Genomic DNA, 21,165 nt, shown 5'->3' on the forward strand with positions numbered 1-21,165 from the left:
GAGGAGGAGAGGTGGTGGGGGGGGTTGTGTTATCGACTGGGTCATGTATATCCGTTTCATAGCCCGCGTCCGTCTACATGGTTAGAATGTCATGCCTGTCGCGGGGGGAGTAAAACAAGTGCCACTAATAAAGGTAAACAGGGCTTTAAGCTGCTCCGTTATCTTACTCGAAACGCTACCCCAACGCGTGTGACCCCGGCGGGGGGAACGATCCCCGCCCGCCAACGTCCTCTTTTTGTCCAAGGAATTCTTGGCCACAGGTTGTCAGAGAGAAAGTTTCCAGGTGAAAAAAAACAATCTGGCTCCCCTCTCCGAGCTCCGAAAATTCAAACATCTGGTGGGCTTTTAACACAGCGTCCACTTTGTCATTCCCCAACGCGAAGCAGCGCTGCCTTCACTGTCCATTTAACCCCTGTTTGCCAGAGAGGTCCTTCAAAGGGAGTCTCCGATCACAACCCGCCACCCGTATCTGGCCTAACACAAGCACACAGTGGGTTCAGGGCCGCAGTAATGCGTGTGTCCCTTTTGTCTCCTTGCAGGATGTTGGAGGATGACCTGAAGATCAGCAGCGACGAGGAAGAGGCCGAGCAGCAGGTAAGCCCTTACCCTCCCCATCCCCCCCTCATTAATTCCTCTGTTGCGATCATCCATCTCCTCCTCCGGCCTCTCAGGCGTTCAACTCCATTACATTGGGTTCATCTTCATATGCGTGACATTTACGGATTGCTCGTCCGTCCAGGAATAGGACAGTACAAAGAATCTAAAGGAGACTGGTGGATTCTTTTTTGGTACGGTCAGCCAATCAGTTTCAGTAAACAACCCAGTTTGATTCAATGCAAAAAAAGGGGTATTAAACACGCATTTTTACTTTGCAGTTAGTTGTTGAGGAAAGCCCCACAAAACTTCCCACAATGAATTATTTACATTATTAAATGTGCCTGTTTTCAACCACGTCCTGGTTGTGTGTCTTCACCACAGTCCTGTGTGCGTCGCAGCTGGGTAGCGATGCTGACTTTAACGTGACGACATCATGCGCGCGGTGCGCGAATGTACGGCGTTAGCATGTAGCTAACTAGCTAGCTTAACATCCCAGGTGTAGAAGTCTCTACAGAAGCGTCATGTGTGCGGCTTCCCTTTCACGACGGTCCGTTGTCTGATTGTGTCTGATTGTGAGGTCCGGCTGATCTGGGTCCAGCTGCTCGTACCGAGGTCGGGTCTTCTTGGAGGGACACTGCCGGTGGTCGCTCTTGTTTTGTTGTTAAACGGCGCGTCGAGACTCGCCCTAGCGAGAGCGCAGCGTAGGGCTTGCGAAGGGCAAGCCCAAATCTCAATGTATTTTAAGACGTTAAACTTATAATGTCACTCATTAACCTTCTCAGTGATTGGATAACTGCTTCTTTGGGACCCTGGCCGAACCAGCTGAGAGAAGCAGAGGAGATGTGCAGGAAAAGCATATATGTTATACGCATATATTTAAATTTTCAAATATTACCGGGTATATAATCAACGTGTCACGGTTTGGTCCCTCTTCCTGTTTTAGTTTGAAGTTTCATGTTCCTTGTGGTCCTAGGTTAACTTCACTTCCTGCCTTGTCTTGTGATTGCGTGATTGTCTCCACCTGTGTCCAATCACCTGCACCTCCCTTGTGTATTTAAGCCCTGTGTGCCTGTTGTCCTTTGTCGCGTCATTGTCTAATGTCCCTCGTCGTTGGAGCACGTCTTTGGTTTTGGTTCAAATAAAGAGCACTTGGTTCGAGAAACTCTGCGCTTGAGTCCTCCCTGCCCCAGCCCGATTGTGACACAACGTTTCAAAAACACAAATATTGACTATTTGTAAAATGTATTTTTAATATTATAAACAACAACAAAAAAAGTGTACTGATTTCAAACGCAGATGTGTATGTACAGACACTCGTTAAAGATCCTTCGTAGTCGCCAAATTTCAGTGACAGCTTGAATTCCTCTTTCCTACCTTCAAATTAGCTATCAATTAAACAAACGATCTGACCGGGCTGCCAGTTTACACTAGTTGGTCCAAGTCTATACGCAGTGATCAAAGCAATGCTTTTGATCAGGCCAATTAAACAATTATAAAGACATCCTATTGACACGGTCATGTATGCGCCTCAGTTACTGACAGTGGATTCAGCTCAGTAGAAATGGAGAATATAAAAAGGCAGGTTTTTTAAGTTAACAGGACATAGACATAAGGGCTGAGCCAACCGACGCACGGGATCCTGGGGGGTTCTTCACTTTTGAATTGTTTTGATATTATTTGATAACTTATTCTATTTTATGAATTATAAAATATATTGTTTAATGGTATTGCTCTATACAAGCAACTGCGGCATCGACCCAAACGCTGAAGAATAAAACAAGATGGCGACAGCCTAAGTGTGAAATTTGAGGATTTCAAAACATTACTCCGCGATTTTCCATTTTTTGTACCCAATATATGTCTGATACTGATAAACCTGGGAGGGGGCAATTTGCATCCAGTGTTTTTTTTTTTTTTATCAAAAAGGGTTTTTGTGTTTGTTTTTTTGTCACTGCACAGCATTTTGCATAAGAGCGATTTAGTAGCCCTGCTCCTCTTGTCTCGTTTTTATGGTTTTGGAAATTGGCACGGTGGCCCCCTCTCCTCTAATGGTTATCATCGTGCTCTAATGATGCCAAAGATGAGTTCAAAGCAGCCAGTGGGGGTCGTGCTGCTGCCCTCTACCCGACTGTGCGGACCAATCTCAGCGCTTATCAAAGAGTCCGCCAGATATTTTCTGTTAATGAAAAGATACCCATTCCTCTCATAACCCCTCTTTAGCTCTCCTACTGATTGAATAATTACAATGATTGGTGGATATCATAATTATAGCTGATGGCGGGTCAGTTATTGTGGTTTTAGTTATTATAATCATGCTGAAAGTGGAACTGTTAATTACAGATGGAGTGTGGGTTACATGTGATTGCTCTCGGTATGAGGATGAATAGACCGGATGGATAGGAAACAGTTAATGACATTTCCTTTCTCCCTCTTTCAACACACAGTGACATGAAAACGGTGTTCCTTTTTTTTTAAACACACACTTTGGGGGGATGTCAGTATTATTTTAAATGGTTATATTTGTTGTAGTGTGTTGAAACGGAATGCAGGTATTACCAAGCAAAACAATTTCAACAAAGGCAACCCAGGTCGGATCCACTCCTTCTCTTCTTACCTTTCACAATAAAAGCCTGAGACGTATTCATTAACTGTTTTACCAGATGCAAATCTAATTCAGCATTTTGCTAAAAGGGAACCTAATAAAATAGCTTCCAGGAGATTAGGATACACCAACGTTTACCTCAGACAGACCTCTAGACGCTGCTCTGAAGGATATGTTTAAATCTCTCTCGTTTGTAAACTCCTCCTACAATGACATCGCTCTACCAGATCCTTCAACCCAGTTAAGTTGTTTACAGCGGTGACGGGTATGGCTTGTTGCAGGAAATTATATGGATATGTTCTTTATAGGCTCTAGTGTTCAAGATAAATACTCAAACTATATACATTTATTACAGCGGGAAAACTAGAAAGACTTTGATGTACAAAATAGGCCAACGGATCAAGACAGGGTTAGAACTCGTGTCTTCTCCACTCACACAGGGACTGATCAACATAAACAGAACAAGAGCCAGAAAGAAGGTGATCAAGTTAGCGAGACAGAGAGGCAGAGAGAAAGACAAAGGGGAGACGAGACGAGACGGACCGGTAACAAAGCCGAAGAAAAGAAGAAGGCCGAATGAGAGAGAGAGAGAGAGAGAGAGGAAGAGCAAGAGATACGAAGTCACTGGCATTTTTCTCTGCATGCTGTTAACAGGCTTATAGCAAATGAGTGAATGGTGTATTATCAAGCTTTTATAGCCTGGAGTAAGACACAACACACACACACACTTAGTGAAATACACACACACACACACACACACAAGCACATACAGTGTATCCAACTCACACACATTTACGGCAGCGAACACATAAGTATAAACACGTGCAGACAGTCTCTCTCTCTCTCTCTCTCTCTCTCTCTCTCTCTCTCTCACACGCACACTGTCATTAGTATGCTGTGGCTCGGTGCTGTGAGGCCAGCAGAGGAGTATGATGAATATGTTTTTGGCACAGAGTGAAGAGACGGAGGCGAGGGAGGGAATTGAAAGAGAGAGCAGAGGAAGGAGGGATGAAAGAGAGATGGGAAAAGAGGACAGGAAAGGAGAGATGGGAGGGAAGAGAGCGAAGTTCCTAATGACTTTTAGAAACTGACTGGGGAAGAAAAGCAGCAACCCAATTACCGCCGCATGGCCGTGCTTTTGTCCCTCTATCTCCCCCTGCATTTCTGTCGTTTCTCTCTGCCAGCTCGCCGATGACAGATCACCTTGGCCGGAGCAAAGTCAGGCCAAGAAAGCTCCGTCTTCATATGGAAACACACTCTCAGCTGGTAAAAGAGTACATGTATGGGGACCGTGGTCAGGGAATAATATTCAGACTTATTTAGTTTGAGGCGGCATTTTGCCGTCGACTGGCACCAAACCAAAAGGAGATTCAGAGCAGAGGGGTGTGAAGCCCAAAGAAACAATCCGCAGGTTTGCCAAAGGAAGAAACAGTTTGTGCTCGCGACATTTAACCTCGTCATAGAATAAAATATAAAATATGATAGTGTTACTAACAACTCAGTAACAATAGCGATGACTCAGCCCCCCCGTCAAAGGGTCCCAGTAGCATCAATGTGTGTCGCCATGTTCAGCAGCTATTGATGATAATAATAATAATCATGGAATAATAATAATAATTTTCTTTGAGTTCCCGACAATTTTCTGCGGGTGCTTTGATTGGTCACCACAACACAAAGGTGTGATCAATCAATCGCAGGAACACCTGTGGAACAGACCTCCCCACTGAAGCTTTTAAAGCTGCTGGTGAGCAACATCGGAGAAACCAGCAAAAGTTTGCTAACTTTTAAATGTTATGAGGGAACCAACCGTTCCAATTGGATGTAGCTAGCAACCCGAGATTTAGCATCAACACCGACAGCCCCGCCCCCAAAAGCAGCGATGAAAAACACCAACGGCCGTTGTTAGCGTCCATCGCAGTTAAGCTAGCCGTATGTGGAAGACTAAAATGGGCTTATAGCAACTGTCACAGAGAGAATTCTTTTCACCAATTAAATGAGAATTTCCAAAAATATAAATATATAATAAAATTATTATGAAATATAAAGCTTTATATTAGCATATTGTTCACTAAATTCTTTTATTTTGTACCGGCACCTATTTTTAATCAATGCTTTTAAATTTCAATTATATTTTAAATGTTTTAATCCGCAAAAGCACTTGTTCTTAAGCTTAAAAGCTGCCATAAAAACAACACTGAACCGTGCACAGACTACTGAATGTATCCAGACAAACTTTAGTGCACAGGCGTCTAATTGACCTTGAAACATAGATGACTTCAGACGGATGGTCCACACAAACTGCAGCAAACAACGGTGTGTGCGAGGTACAGGGCGGCATTGATCAGCAAGTTCAAAAGGTCACTGTGAGAATGAAAGAGGCGACAGTGACAAGGCCTTTAGGGCGCATGAGAAATCTCATCTGGTTGACATGTGAGGGACAAATTTGCTCATTTACCTTCTTTGCAATGAAGGTATTAGATCCGTCTAGTTGACTCAGGAGGTACTCGGCTCGCTGGCTGTGTGACGGTGTGTGAAAGCCCAGAGAGGACCAGCCGACGGAAAGACACAACATTCGGGCATGTGGAGTCTCTTTGTTTTTGCTCTTGTTTTTGCAACATTCTCCGCGGGGCAACCGCCATGCAAGGGTTTCATCACAAAATTGAAGATTTTAAACCGGTGTTTGAAAAAGCTTCATAAAGAAAGTAAAAATGACACCGCGCAGACGAGCGGAGAATACGGAGAGTTCAGCTCGGGCGCAAGGCAACGTGGGGGCGTTTAAAGCCTCTTCAGAACCACATGGCCCCGGCCTCAACGTGCGGCACTGTGAGGCCTCGCCCCCACGTGAGCAGGACGGGGGGGCAGGGGTTATGGAGATTTGCTGAATAGAAATTAACCATCCATGCGTTAAGGTTTGTTTCCGCATTCGGTGAAACGGATTGAACAATACTTACAGCAATGTTTTCGACAGAGGAGACTGAGCCTGTAAACACAGACAGAGTTGTTCTTTTTTTAATTTAAATCCAAGTAAAGCCACCAGGAAGCCAAGTATATTCACTCATAGATCCGCTGCAAGAGCCCTGCTAGTTCCCCAGAACCAGAGATCTGAGGAGCTTTGTTGTTCTGGCCCGCAGCTACTCATCGATCTATCAGAATTTTCACTGGTCTGGTTAATCACCTTATTCTCAGAGAGGGAATCAACAGCCAGAGGCGATGAAAGGTCCCCTTTTTGTATGAGTAATTTGTTTTAATTGTCATGTTCCACTGGTCAAAGATGAATTAATAGCTGATATTTACACTGGACAAAAACCAAGTTTTATTGTTTTTGTTTTGTTATGGTAATTGATGTAGTCATGTACAAAATTGACTCGGAGTTGGCGGAAGGAGAACGAGAGGATGGGTTGGCTGGAAAAGCTTTACTGTCAAACTTAATCACCCCGTTCTTCTGCTGAAAGGAGGCAACGTGTGAATAGGAATAAAGGACTGAACTGAGGCAGCGAGGGAGCAGGGAGCGAAGGAGGGGATAGAGGGTTTTTTCTCATTTTAATGACAATTAAAAACCCTTCTCAGCTTCTGTTTGAGGACAAGAGGGTGGAAGAAGAAGAGAGCAGATTGAGGGTCAGAAGAGTGGATGTTTAAGTGGCTAAAAGGGAAAAGGCTGCAAAGTGTCTTAGAGCTTTATCGATTGGTACGGTCTATGATTTATCCTGAAGCTTTTATTTCTTTCAACCTACTTTACTAAACTTGTTTTTCTATATAGATAGAAGATATCCATGACTATATTGATATAAATATATCCATGTGGAAAAGGCTGTATGGAATATTATATGATTGTACTGTACTATTTGTCGTAGTAGTCTTACAGCATAAATGTTATTCCTAACCTTGTTGTCTGTATTTATATAAATATAGATATCTATATATCCATGAAGATAAGGCATCAATAGTATATTATGCAATCGTCCATATTTGTTGTAAATTCAGTCAGTCTACTTTAAGACTCCAAGAAAACCCTTTTGTTTTCTCATATTAAAATATATTTTCAAGCGACTTGTATTATTATTTATTATATTATGATTAAATTAAAAAAAATTCAGATATGTACTCTGATCCTAATACTGAGCTTCCCATGCTAGTAAATTTACCAACATAAATGATATAAGCAAATCAATTCTGAACTGTTTTCCCTTTGATATTTAAGAGTAGTAATAATAGTAGTTATAGTGTTACTAGCCCCATACTCCAATATTTACTGTTAAATATCAAGAAATGCCGCCCAAGAAGATGGTGCACATGGAGTTAAAATATAAGAATATGCAGACCTTTTTACACCTCAGTACATTTTGCTGCTACAAACACGGCCCTCCTCTTCTGTGGGTTTGGAAGGACTCACTGAATTGACTTGAGTTATCGGGGGATCAATAAAAGCACCTTTTTGTTCCATTATTCCTCTTCTCTGGCAGCAGTGGATTCATCAAACAGCTTCACAGTTACCACTTAACATGGGCAACTATCGACAAGTCGCACATCCGCTGACATCATCGTGTCGGTGACTCACGCCGTAGTGTCATAAACAAATTCATTGAGTTACTGTGTACTGACTTACAATGGAAACACACGTTCTCTGTGTCTGCTAAAAAAAAAGAGAGCAAATATATGTTATGTATCCTTTAATGTGAGGTCATTCAAAGCAAAATAGAACTCCACTCAAGATTCAAACTCCATACAATGACATTGTTTGCATGTTGTGTTTATTTACAGGTGTCTGACAAGCCCAAAGCCAGAGGCACAGCCCAAAGGTAAGACCAACTCTGTGTGCTGTGATGTATTTGAACATGCTCGTCCCTGCAAACCCACGCGCCTCTATCAGGGACCATGTGATCTGCCAGCCAATCGTGGTTGGGCTGCCCATCCCGAATCACGTGCATTCCCTTTAGAATTACCTTTGCAAAGGTGCGCCATGTTCTGTTCCCAGAAGCCAATACCTTTTAAAATAACAGCTTCTTCGCCTCGTAAACACAGCACTGAGGCGAGCTGCGTCCGGGCGTAGGGCGGTTCTCTGTAGCTGCTGTTTGTAGCGCCGCTAAAGGTTAAAGGCGCCCCCCCCCCCCCCCCCCCGCACCGTGACTTTGGCTGCATTGTTGAAGCTCAACGTCGGAGAGGCGATGGTCGCCGGATGCCGTTTAAGATTCTGTCCACGAGCTGTAATGTCTGGGATTTTATTGCAAATGCAACCACCATTGAGCCTTTCTGGAGTTGCGGTGGCTCTGATTCACTCTACTCTGGAAGGTGGCCACTCGCTAACCTCCAGCACACGTAGCGCTCAGAATTAGGCAGCAGATGTCCTCAGCATTTGTAGGATGGGCGCATAGCTCTCTCTCTGCAGCCTCACCAGGGAGGATTGTCCCAGTAGAATCCTGTGTATCATCGCACATAAATGAATGCGTGATGAAGAAAGATCCGGGGTTGAGATTTCCTCATCCATTTATTTAAGTATTGTCTCATATTGGCTTGATTTCACTTACATAGAAAGTGTGCGAAACCCAGCAATTTGATATTGCATCGCGATAAAACATCATACTTAGAACATTCTGAGGTACTTGTTTCTTACTATGCATTGTATCCATCCCGTCTTTTTTGCTTTACTTCATTTAAAGGAGAAATATAAATACATGTGTCTTCCATTCTTTGGTATTAGGGTTAGGTTTTTCATTGATCATTTAACTGAAGACAGTTATAGGATAAATGCGTTTTTTTTGTTGTTCAAAAGCCGAAGAAAAGAAGACCAACAACTTTTATACTGAATTTGAAAATGATGTTGGCTCAACATTTTATTAACAATGATACATTTACCATTAAAGCTTGTGAATATTAATAGGGTGATTTACAACAAGCTTAAATTGACTTCATATACTCTCCCTTCTAAACTTAAAAAATGAAAGTATCCCAGAGGAAAGCAAGGTGGCACGCAGTGGGTTGGGGTTCCTCTTGTCCTCTCTGCTGGTTCTCATCATCACTGCTCTTAGCCTTCTCAAATTAGGATTTCCTCAGTGGTCATCAATCAGAGAGATTTAAATCCTTCCTTTATCATCCATTAGAAATAAAGCTGGAAAAAAAAAGAGTAAAAGATGTGGTCACGGTGAAATAAAGCCATTTACAGGCAGAGACTAAATTAAATGGACCGTTGGCTCAAATGAAAATGATATATTTCTCAAGATTGGAGAATGGTTACAACATTTGGCATTATATAAGTCTTCAACTTCAACAAAGAAATACATAATACAAGTCATATTAATACAGAAAAGTTACACATTATTCCTTTAAATGAAAGAGAAAAGATGCAAATCTATGAAAGTGTTTGGTGTCACTCTGTAACGTCCGATTGTAATTTAACAAAACTCCATTTGACACAGAGAATTAGAATAATTGGACCCGTCTGATGATCAGTGGCAGAATATAGCAGAGAATATTTAAGCCTTGTTCTCCTGCTTTTCTCGTTTTATAGCGCAACATGAGGCCAAGGACTTCTTGTACTTGTCAATCCCTCCCCAGCGGGGGCTAAAGCTACTGCGTTTTTTTTTTGTTGTTCGAGGTTTTGCATCGCCTCACAATGCGTATGCTGTTATGTCCGTAAATGCATGACGAAAAAATAAAAAAAACCTTTGTTCAACTATCTTTCAATAAGGCCTATTTGCAGCAGGTCAGCTCACGCATGATCCCGCGCTAAATGTCTTTACCAACGGCAGAATCTCATCTAAGCATAAGCTGCTGCATGCTATGTAGACTAAGGTAACAGCATGGGGACAACGTTAATGAACAGCCGTCCATTTTAATTTCCAGTTTCCATGTTTTTTCTTTGCCATGTCTGGATGTGATAACGTCTATTTCCATCTTTCCACGGTTCCACTCTGTGTGGGCTACATGTTGTGATACATTATTGTCTGCTTGTAACATCTTGGAAGAACATGTCACCCAATTAATCATCAGGATAAAAAATGTTAGTTGTCTTTGTACCATCGGCGAACAACTGAGAGAATTCGTGTAAACAGCTGATTTTTTAGCGCCAAGATCAATTTTTCATGACTTAATCTTTTGCCTGCAATGTGTTGTAATGCTCAGCCTGGTGCATAAGAATATAAGAATATTTTATTATAAATGAGGCTCGTTGTGTTCACAGCCCGAAGGCATTAGTATGCAAGTCTGGGGTGTGACAGCGTGTGTATTTGTGTGTGTGAGTGTGAGGGAGAGGGGGAGAGAGAGTGTGCTGTGTGTCTGTGTGTGCCCCAGGCCATGTGTTACTCTGCTACCGCTAATGAGCCCATTCACTCTGCAGCCCAATCTACTGAGCACCACACACACACACACACACACGCACACGCTTATCCAGGGGGACGCTGGGACTAGAGATGCTGCGAGCGATCCACTGGCTACATCCGCCATGGAAGGCAACACACACACACACACACACACAAACTCTTCCCCCACACTCCTCACACCACCCATTCAGACGCACAACCTCACCCACATAGCAATCGTTATTCTACTGCCACACACACTCATACAGCCACCCACCCTATCCATCCCACCCTAGTGTATATTCGGCTGTATCATTTTCATATTTCGGCTCAGTAATATTAAAATCTTTGCGCCATCTGCTTCCCTCTATTTCCTTTAGAATACCTTGCATTTTACAATATAGACCCTGGTGAGGAAAAGTACCTGGAGTTACGTAAATCTGTCTTTTTATTCCAATTATTATAGTAGTAATAACATTAATTGTGACCTTGTGAGTCAGTAAAAAAATGTTTCACCTTGACAAAAAGTTGTGCTTGTCCTGAGGCGCTGATGACGTTTTTTATTCCTGCACAGCGACAATGGCAGAGGACCAGCCATTGTTAGCACTCGTACAGCGCTAGCAGGCTACAACCCTCGTCCAAGTGCTGTCTATTTTGGACCTTTGGAGTTTTTCAGGTTGTAAAAAAAACAAAAACAACACACCTGGTGACTCAAGAAAATAGAGTTCATCAGTTTGTCCTGGGAGCCGGAGTGGAAGATGCTATAGCTAAAAAAGTTAGCCATGTACACTCAGTGACCAAAGCTTCTCAAAGCTAGCTGGTTCGCTAACTGTTAGTTAGCAGTTAGCAAACTGTCACGCAGCCTATGTTGTGTTCAAAATGAATATAAAAATAAAAATAAGCGGTGCGCTAAAAAGTTAACAGCTCGGCCGAGGATTCGCAGGCTTCTCCGACCCACAGACCACAGCGAGACCTTTGACGACAACTGTTTCACCTACGAATCCCGAACAAACGTACGTACATATATAGACAATCCAAAAAGGTGCGCTAACTATCCTGTGTTTTAACAGAGTTCTTTTGTCCACTGAAAAAAACGTATTACAGTCTTATTACTCAACTTCAAAAACAATATACCATATGTAATACCACTGTAATGCAACAAAATACATTATCAGTCTTCTTTCAAGTGAGTGATGAGGAAAACCAAAACAGGAAGGGTTTATTCGGTATGAATGACGTACAAAAAAGTTCTTTCATACCAGATATAATAGAAGTTTGCTTGTTAAACAGTGTTACAGTTTATTGAGTGATTTAGCTGCATTAATGTCAACCCACTGAAAAATAAATGAGGAGTCTCGTTTGACTCCTCCTGTGATGTCAATAGTCACAGAGGAATGTGCTTCTAATCTCAATCAATAATACAACATGCTCATGATGTCGGCAGGTTGAAGAACACAAGCAGGTTATCAATCCCGCCCGTCAGGTGCATCAAGTGTGACACAAGTTCAGCTGTGATGCACCGTCGCTCGTGCTGCTGTCAGGGCGCGTTACACAACATATGTAGTGTTAGCTATTATGGCCTTCCCCACAGTACTGCCCGGGGCCAGCACATAACCACAAACACACTCACTGCTGCGAACCTGCTTGCATTAATATCTTCACGAACCACTAGATATTTATTTCATTTAGCTGATTTAAGCTCTATCCATGAGTAGCAGTAACGCTGTCTATGTTTTTATTAAATTGACTAACATTATCGCACAGATATGAAGTCAAGAATCTGCTTAAATTGAATATGTTCTTTGTCTGTAACTTGCTAACCTGCTGCTTCTACAAACAAATGTCCCCCTGGGGAGGAATATAGTATAGTATAGAGAAGTAAGTATCTATCTATCTATCTATCTATCTATCTATCTATCTATCTATCTATCTATCTATCTATCTATCTATCTATCTATCTATCTATCTATCTATCTATCTATCTATCTATCTATCTATCTATCTATCTATCTATCTATCTATCTATCTATCTATCTATCTATCTATCTATCTATCTATCTATCTATCTATCTATCTATCTATCTATCTATCTATCTATCTATCTATCTATCTATCCCTCCAGTGTTTCCATTAGGTTTACAACCTTGCAGGGGAAACAGGGAGGGTCGGGGTAGTCGGGCAAACCGACTGGCTGAGATGGGGGGGGAGTAGTTGCTGGCGGATGCACGCTTTCTGTCCATTGCGAGGAGTGGACAATTGTTGAAAAAAAAATTGTAATTCCGAACTTTTTGGGGGGGGGGGGGGGGGTTGGAGGTGACGGAGCACACTCCTTGTACAATGGTAGGGGAAATACATGACATGTGATGCCGGAGCGTCACAGCATTGGCTTGTTGTCTTCCCCACCATGCTGTCAAAACTCTCATATATAATCAATGTCAAGGCCAATGCAGCCTTTTAAAATGCTTTACTTGGAAAGAGGCATGGGGAAGAAAATAAATGGGAATGTTTTTTTTAAATACAATCCCAAATCACGTAGATGCACAGTAACAATATTGGCCAAATATGGTAATGTATTTCTTGTGGAATGTTTACAAATTCATCATTTTACAAATTAAGTCATATTCCCACGTGAGTATGTTTGCAGACGACCTCCAATTACTCCAAATGACTAGATGTCTCTAGGTAACACAAGTCCCATGTGATGAAGGTTTAAGATGACTAATTACATTATATACCTTAGTGCTTGTTCTCTACTCTAATGACTGAGACACACACATGCACACAAGGACAAAGACAAACACTGTATGCTTATGTGGCTTTACTACCTATGCGGTGAGATAAACTAAATGGCTTTCAGCACTTTAGAGCCAAGCGACTGTAGCAAAGCAAATCCTCCCTGGGGTTCTTTGTCTCAGAAATGTTCTCGGTGCATGTGTAATACCACGATGAGAGTCAGTAAACAATCCATGCTAGCTATTCACTACAGAGATACATTCACTTTAAAACTGTTCCAAGTTACTAAGTGTCACCTATATATCAGAACCCCCTGAAGTGCAAAGTGAGACAAAACTGAAAAAAGGGCCTCTGAAGAAATCAAGAGTGTGACACACACTACTGCTTTTGTATTACGAGTTATAAAATGCTCTTTTTGGTTTGTTTTCAGTACATGAAAATATATTTGCTTCCACAATAATATATCAGCTACACTTTAGAAAATATATACTGATAAAACTGTAATTCTGCTTGCAAAAATGTAAAACCCAAGAGAAGACTCCCTCTAAGAATTAGGGACAAAAACATTTGGAACCCGAGTTGGCCTTTCATTAGTTACTAAAGCATCAATGTTTTAGATGTGTGTAATTTAATAAACACTCGAATGCATTCTTCAATCAAAGTAACAGGAATCCACATAACCCCCCCCCCCCCTCCCCCCTACCCCTAAATTGAATGGTATTCCTCCACTTCTGGTACCATTATGCACCACAGCCTCGTTAGCGACTCTATAGCAGCTTCATACATTTGATAGACTCCAACGGAGGAACTGCAATCATTTTAGAAATCCTCCTGAAAAGGCCCCACAAATCACAGATTTACACGCACCTGTGAGTCGGGTACACAAGCACACAAACACACACAGACGAGGGAGAGGGAGAGAGAGAGGGAGAGGGAGAGAGAGAGAGGGAGTGATTGAGGGAGAGACGGAGAGAGAGATTGTGAAGCCAGCTGTGCGGCGGGAGGCTCTGCCAAGTGGAGGGACAGAACCAGCGAGCTGAAGGCACACGATAAGATGACAGATGAACTGAGCCCAGATGGCTTCCACATCTTCACTTCACAGCCCTGCAACGCGGCTTTCGTTCCACATCTATTCTACCCCAGTTCCCCCGGTCGCTTTAAGACGCCGCAGCTACCTGTTTCTCAGCGTGAGCCTCCCTGCTGGCTCACAGCCAACTGCTCCTTTGTTTTTCAGAGGCTCATTGGTTCAGCTTTCCAGCCGAAGCGTTTGGGGTGTTGGGGGCAGGGGTTTGTAAAAGCTGTAACCGTCCATTGTATGTTGATTGCCCCTTCTTCCTTTCAATTCCTGCTGGTTAATGAATGGTCATTGTCCAAAGTGAAGCGTGCAGTGTGACACAGACGGGCCCCGGAAGGTTTAAGACGTTATGGAGGAGAACATAACAATGATGATTGGATGCCAGAGATGCTCACGAGTCCCAAAGCTCGAGTCCGAGTCGAGTCTGAAGTCACGCGTGTGTGCGACTCGAGTCGCACTCGAGTCCGAGTCTCAAACTCGAGTCCCCATCTCTTATCAACGTCCCTTTTACCGTAAAAAAAAACATACCAACGTTTTACTCCTCCTTTACTCTTTACTTAATGTTTTTTTTTGTGGTTTTTCCCATAAAATGAAAATACGAAGCGTAGCCGCTAAACCGGAAGTACGTAGATTTTCACAGTAAGAATCGACGCAACCTTCTAATGACAGCGGTTACCAGGGTAACAAGAGGAGAAAAGTTCATTAATGGATATAAATAAATAAGCCTGGTCTGACGGGATGTGTTAGCAGCAGTAGGTGACAACACTCGCTGCTCTTGTCCACGTATTGTTTTGCTTCAGTGAGCAGAGCAGAGACAGTTTAAGGAGATCGCAGAGTAAACGCATACGTCCCGACGTCAGCGAACCGTCGGTCGGACCCTCAGCCCCAGCCCCCCCCCCGTCAGCGCCACCCAGCAGCGGCTGCTGTCTTTCTCGTGTGTGGCCGCGCGCGCAGGCAGCAATAGATGTCGATGTACGTGTTACGTAGGCAGGTAACGGAGGGAGCGATATAGCGAGCTCATCAGATTTTTCCTAAAATGAAACATTGTTCACGAGTCCCAAAGCTCGAGTCCGAGTCGAGTCGGAAGTCACGCGTGTGTGCGACTCGAGTCGCACTCGAGTCCGAGTCTCAAACTCGAGTCCCCATCTCTGTTGGATGCTAGTAACAGCTAGTTTAAATCACCAGGAAGTAGACATTAGGGTACGTGTGAATAATGAATGGAACCAAGCAGTTGATATGATATATTGCATATCTGAATACGATAAGTCAACCGTACATTTAGGGCGAAGGCGGGCTGGCAGGTTCACACCTACGGGCAGTTTGCTAATCAACTCGCATATGTTTGGATTGTAGGAGGAAAGCGGAGACAAAGCACGCTGATACAGAAGGGCCAAGGGGATTGAACCTGCGACCCTCTGGCTGCGAGGCTAGAGAGTTCAATACAAGGCAGTAAATGCTTCTTTTTTTCATTTGTACTATAATTACAGGGAAATGTCTAACAGGTCATGACTTTTAGTACTCATACCAATCATTTCATTGCTGACTTTGTTTTTTTGCAAAGAAATGCTGTATATTTTGTAGCTCCTTCAATTAATACTAAATCACTTTTAATAGCGATCCTTTTAATGTTTCTGAGTCAGACGTTTCTTTTTGGGTAGCCTGTCCATCAGCCTGCCCAGTCGAGTCTGGTGAACGCAGGAGCTCCTGAAAGCCTAATGCTCCACAGGGTTACATAACCCGAGCTGTGCGATACACCCCCTTTCCTTTATTGCGACCATATCTGCCTTTTTTACAACACCCCATCACTGCACTAAATATAGTACATTATAGTGTTGGATTATTGTTTAACAACATACTGCTACTCAATATTAAGTAATATTACAGGAAGGACAGTTTCCTCTGCAGACATCATTTCTCCATATTTGAGCTGCAATAAAAACTGAATGTTCTCAATAATCCCAAACTAACATACATATGCTAAGGACCTCTCTGACTCCTGTACAAAAAAAGAAATATCCTGAAAGTTACCTCCTCGACTAGTTCATTTTTTTCCCTGAACTTGATGCATATTTACGTGCACGCCAACCTGATGCCAGAATAAACCGCAGCCACTTTCCTACTGTTATACTGTGCTGACATTGCACTTTTTTTTATTATCAGAGCCCATTTTATCCGTTGTGCTTTTCAATAATAGAAAAAAAAGGATAGAAAGACGCAGACTGCCTCCATGTCAGTGAGATGTGGGTGTGTGTGTGTGAGGGTGTGTGTCTCACAGAGTAGCGTGAAACCACTTTCCCTCTCAGACCGATAACCACCAGGGAGCTGACCTGCTCCCACACAACACAGGTGACCCTCAGGTGTACCGTAAACAGACACCTTATCGGCTCCTGTGCTCGATTTCTCCGCTTGACCTTGTGGACGGCGAACAGCGCAGGAGATGAGGTCGGTCCGCGCTTACCACGGCTAAGCTGGCGGCTCCATGGGTGCGGTGAGGATCCCGCGAGGCCTCGCTGGACGTGTCAGGCCAGCGGAGCGTTTCTCCGCCGAGGCTGTGTGGGCTTTCGTTCTCCTGCTGTGCTTGTGATTTTTATCACACAAATAAACCCACGAGACACCCGAACCCCCCCCTCCCCCCCAGAGCCCGAAGATCTGACAGAGGTCATTTTGTAAGTCGAACCTGTGTTGCTGACGCAACACTAAGAGCAGAGAGCGAGAGAAGGGTCCTCAACACACAGATGCCAAAGACTGGAGCTCTTTATCCAAGTTTCATCCATTTGGTAACAGGTTTGTTGGCATCTTTTTATTTCGTTTTATTTCTACCTCTGCTCTCATCATACCCCCCCACACTTTAATGTTTATATATATATATTCTGCCAACAAGTTTGCTCCTGGATGGAGTTTGTACTACTTGTATCTGAGATGTTGTGTAAAGAACTTAAACCTCTGTCAGTCGGCACCAGCTGCTGTTGCATTTTAATTTGGCACCGACGATGGCATTAAATGTTTTTTTCGCGAGCTGATGGCTGATTCCCGAGAATAGAGAGGAGAAAAAAAGCAAAACGCACGCCAGATGTAATGCTTTCGCACGCACATTTCCATCTCCTTTCATCTTGTTCCTCCAGCACATACTGTTTGTGTTGCCAGAACGAAATAGGCTCGAGAGCACTCATTTGAAAAAAATCCCATCTAGATGGAGAAACACTGGCGCCGTCCTCTGACTTCACGCGGCGCTGTTTAAACCAAAAAAAACACAAACATATCAGTGAAAATGTAGACTCGTCTCATCCTTCCAGTCATTTAAAAGTTTCTGGGAAAAAATAATAATAAAGACAAGCATAAATTTGATTAAATGGGCTTGGCACCATTTTGACTCGCATGTGCGACCCATTGGGATAGTTTCATCAAGCCAGGGAGGCATTTCCTGTTGGGGGCAAACAAAGACTTGAGTGTGTGCTCCTATGCAGCGTCGTACACAATGCCCAGAAACGCAGCAACTTCTACAGCGCAATAATAATAATGTTTCACTTGATGTTTCTCCACCTTTATTTCTTGCCAAATGTCGTATGAACAAAGTGGGCAAGCCCCCCCGGTGGGGGGTATGGTAGGGGAGGTGGGGGGTTTTGGTTTGAGAAAGCACCCACCATATGGAGTGACTCCCGGCTCACTGTGGAGGGATTATTGAGATTATTATTCCTCGACAGAAAGAAGAGCTGTCTTTTGTTGAATATTAGTACCCACTTATACTGGAATGTTAGCCAGCCATATTTTGTTAAATCTTAATGAGGATATTTAACGTTCATTTCAGTGGTTTATTTTAGATTTTTTTTGTAGCCCCGCAGACAGTGATGCACAGTCTTTATACTTTCATGTTTGTAGATGAAACACTTTAACGTTTTTCAGGGTTAACGCCCCAGTTTCTTAATAGTTACGTTAAAAAAAGCTGTGACATATGTCATAGCTGGTTCAAGCTATGCCAAACATCAGGAGCAGGAGACAGTGTATAAGATTAAAGAATATATGTTTATTGAAGTATAAACCTAACAGAAAGAACTTCAATGATGAACTGAAATAACATATCCAAAAACCATAAGAATCCTATGAGGTAGGAAGTCAGTAAATCAGTGGTGTAATGGCGCGTTTCCACCGAGCAGTACGGTACGGTACGGGTCGGGTCGGTACCCTTTTATTTGTGTCTCCACTGAGAAAAGTACCAAAGATCCGCACCGTACCGTACCACTTTTTGGGTACCCTTCCGTTGGGGTACCTGGCACAGTTGTTTGGTACTAAAGGGTGGAGCTAGACTCACTGCAGAACGTTGGTTGGTTGAAAGAGTGTCGTCATTTGCGCGTGCCGCAAGGGGAAAAACAACACACGAAGCGCCATTTTTAAACTACAACACCGTCGCAACAATGTCGCCGCGCAGCATTACTTTAACAGCCACATATGGAGAAGCAAGAACAGGATCGGCTGTATGTCTCCATTGTTGTTTGCGGTTAGCTTTCAGTTGTCGCGCGATCGAATGACGTCAATCTACTTTCCGTCCAATACCGCGCCCATCAAGTGACGTTACCACTACTTTCTGGAATACACCACGCCTATCAAGTAAGGGTACTGTTTGCGGTGGAAACGCTCGCCAAATCATGGTTAACAGACCCGACCCGTACCGACCCGACCCGTACCGTACCGTACAGCTCGGTGGAAACGCGCCATAAGTGTGGATTGGTGAAAAATGGTGTGGAGCATAGATGAATGAGGAGAATAGCTCAAACACAACTGAAATAACGCATGGAGACTACAGCCAGAGTGAAGGTCGGGTCGGCCTCCTCTCGAGTCCCCCCTCCAACTGGCAGGAGCATGGCATGTATATACCTCAGGAGACACCGGGCCCAGGTGCTCTCCATTAGCCATCAGGACAATGCCCCACCCAGGCTCACCTATAGGGCGACAGTTAGGTAGGCACACCATCCACTACTCCTAATATTATGTGTGTGGGGCATCACATCATAGTAGTGAGAAAGGGAGCACAGAAACAAAGTAGAGGGCAGCAACAAGACAATGAATTGATGAGATAATTACTTTCATAATGGCGGCCAAGATGGCGGCGGATATGTACGCAGCGGCTCGGCACTCGGTTTGATAGCAGCTTTTTTGTCCTCTGTGGTTTTTCGTGTATTTGTTTGTGCTTTAGAGGCTCATATACAATACGAGCGAACTGGACTCATTGACATTAGAAGACATTAGAAGGTTCATATTTTCCTGAAATGTTGGACTCTGTCCCACCGGAGATCCTGCCACTGGGAGGTTGCGATGACGTTACCTCCATCCCACCAAGAGGCGCTGCAGGCGGCGGAGGGACAGAAGACAGCAGCGGGGCAAGAGCAGCGACCTGCAGGCTAGACTACGAGCTAACCCCAGCCGACCAGCTCTTTCCTAGCAAATTTCCCGTGACTCATCAACAAGATCAACCAAATAAGGCTACGGATAACGCCGCACAACATGAGCAGCAGTGTGATTGTAGTTATCGAAGCTATCGAGCTAGTGGTTCACAGAGGAGACATGACTGCAGACCCCAGTAAGAGCAGAGGTGGAGGGGTGTGCATCTATGTAAACGACTAGTGTACAGCTACATCATTGGGAAACACTCCTCCCCGGACTTAGAATACCTGGCCGTGAGATGCAGACCGTTCTACTTGCCAAGATAATTTCCTGCCAACCTGATCACAGCTGTTTACATCCCAGCACATGCAAATGCAAAGCTAGCTCTGGAGGAGCTGTTAGCAACCAGCTAAACGCTCATCCGCAGGGAGCTGTGATTGTGGCGGGGGACTTCAACCATGCAGAACTAAAGACAGGGCCTGCCGGAATATAACCTTCCCCACCAGAGAAAAGGGTACCCTAGACCAGGTGTACACCAACATCTCGGGAGCATACAAAGCTGCTCCATCTCTACACCTCGGGTCATCAGACCACCTCTCTCTGATAATGACTCCATCATATAAACCAGTAATTCGCAGAACAAGACCTGCCGTCAAAACCATATGGATTGAGGTTGCTTCATTTCTACAGGGCTGCTTCAAAAGCTTGGACTGGGATGTCTTTGCAATGGGAATTGACCTTGAGCAGTATACCCCAGAGATGCTTACAAGTCCCAAAGCTCGAGTTCGATTCGAGTCTGAAGTCTTTCCAGGACGAGTCTCAAACTCGAGTCCCCATCTCTTATCAACGTCCCTTTTACCGTAAAAAACCATACCAACAACTTTTTATGCCTCCTTTACTCTTTACTTAATTTTTTTGTGGTTTTTCCCATAAAATGAAAATACGAAGCGTAGCCGCTAAACCGGAAGTTCGTAGATTTTCACAGTAAGAATCGACGCAACCGTCTGTAATGACAGCGGTTACCAGGGTAACAAGAGCAGAAAAGTTCATTAACGGATATAAATAAATAATCCCGGACTGACAGGATGTGTTAGCAGCAGTAGTTGCCTACACTCGCTGCTCTTGGCTCTGATATTTATTGTCCACGTATTGTTTTGCTTCAGTGAGCAGAGCAGAGACAGTTTAAGGGATCGCAGAGTAAACGGTCCGCCACTGGAGTGCATACGTCCCGACGTCAGCGAACCGTCGGTCGGACCGCCAGCGCCACCCAGCAGCAGCCGGTACATTCGACATCTTTCTCGTGTGTGGCCGCGCGTGCGCAGCCAGCAATATATGTCAATGTACGTGTTACGTGTTACGTAGGCAGGTAACGGAGGGAGCGGTGTAGTGAGCTCATCCCCGACACCCTGAACCGCTGCTTCGCACGCTTTGATAGAGAGCACAGTCGAAGACACAGCCCATCCAGTACCACCAGGTGAGGTCTGCTCTGA

At 43.9% G+C, this 21,165-nt stretch overlaps 1 protein-coding gene across 1 annotated transcript in view; it reads left to right on the forward strand.

Moving 5' to 3' along the window:
• aff2 (AF4/FMR2 family, member 2) overlaps positions 1–21,165 on the forward strand; it is a 126,998-nt gene that overhangs the window by 64,331 nt on the left and 41,502 nt on the right. Inside the window, exons 9-10 of the mRNA XM_037460095.2 lie at positions 540–594; positions 7,958–7,995. Of these exons, the coding sequence (XP_037315992.2) occupies positions 540–594; positions 7,958–7,995 (93 nt within the window). The remainder of the gene's footprint in view (positions 1–539; positions 595–7,957; positions 7,996–21,165) is intronic.

This window comes from Pungitius pungitius, chromosome 2, assembly GCF_949316345.1.
Source record: "Pungitius pungitius chromosome 2, fPunPun2.1, whole genome shotgun sequence".
In the NCBI taxonomy this organism is placed as follows: Eukaryota; Metazoa; Chordata; class Actinopteri; order Perciformes; family Gasterosteidae; genus Pungitius; species Pungitius pungitius.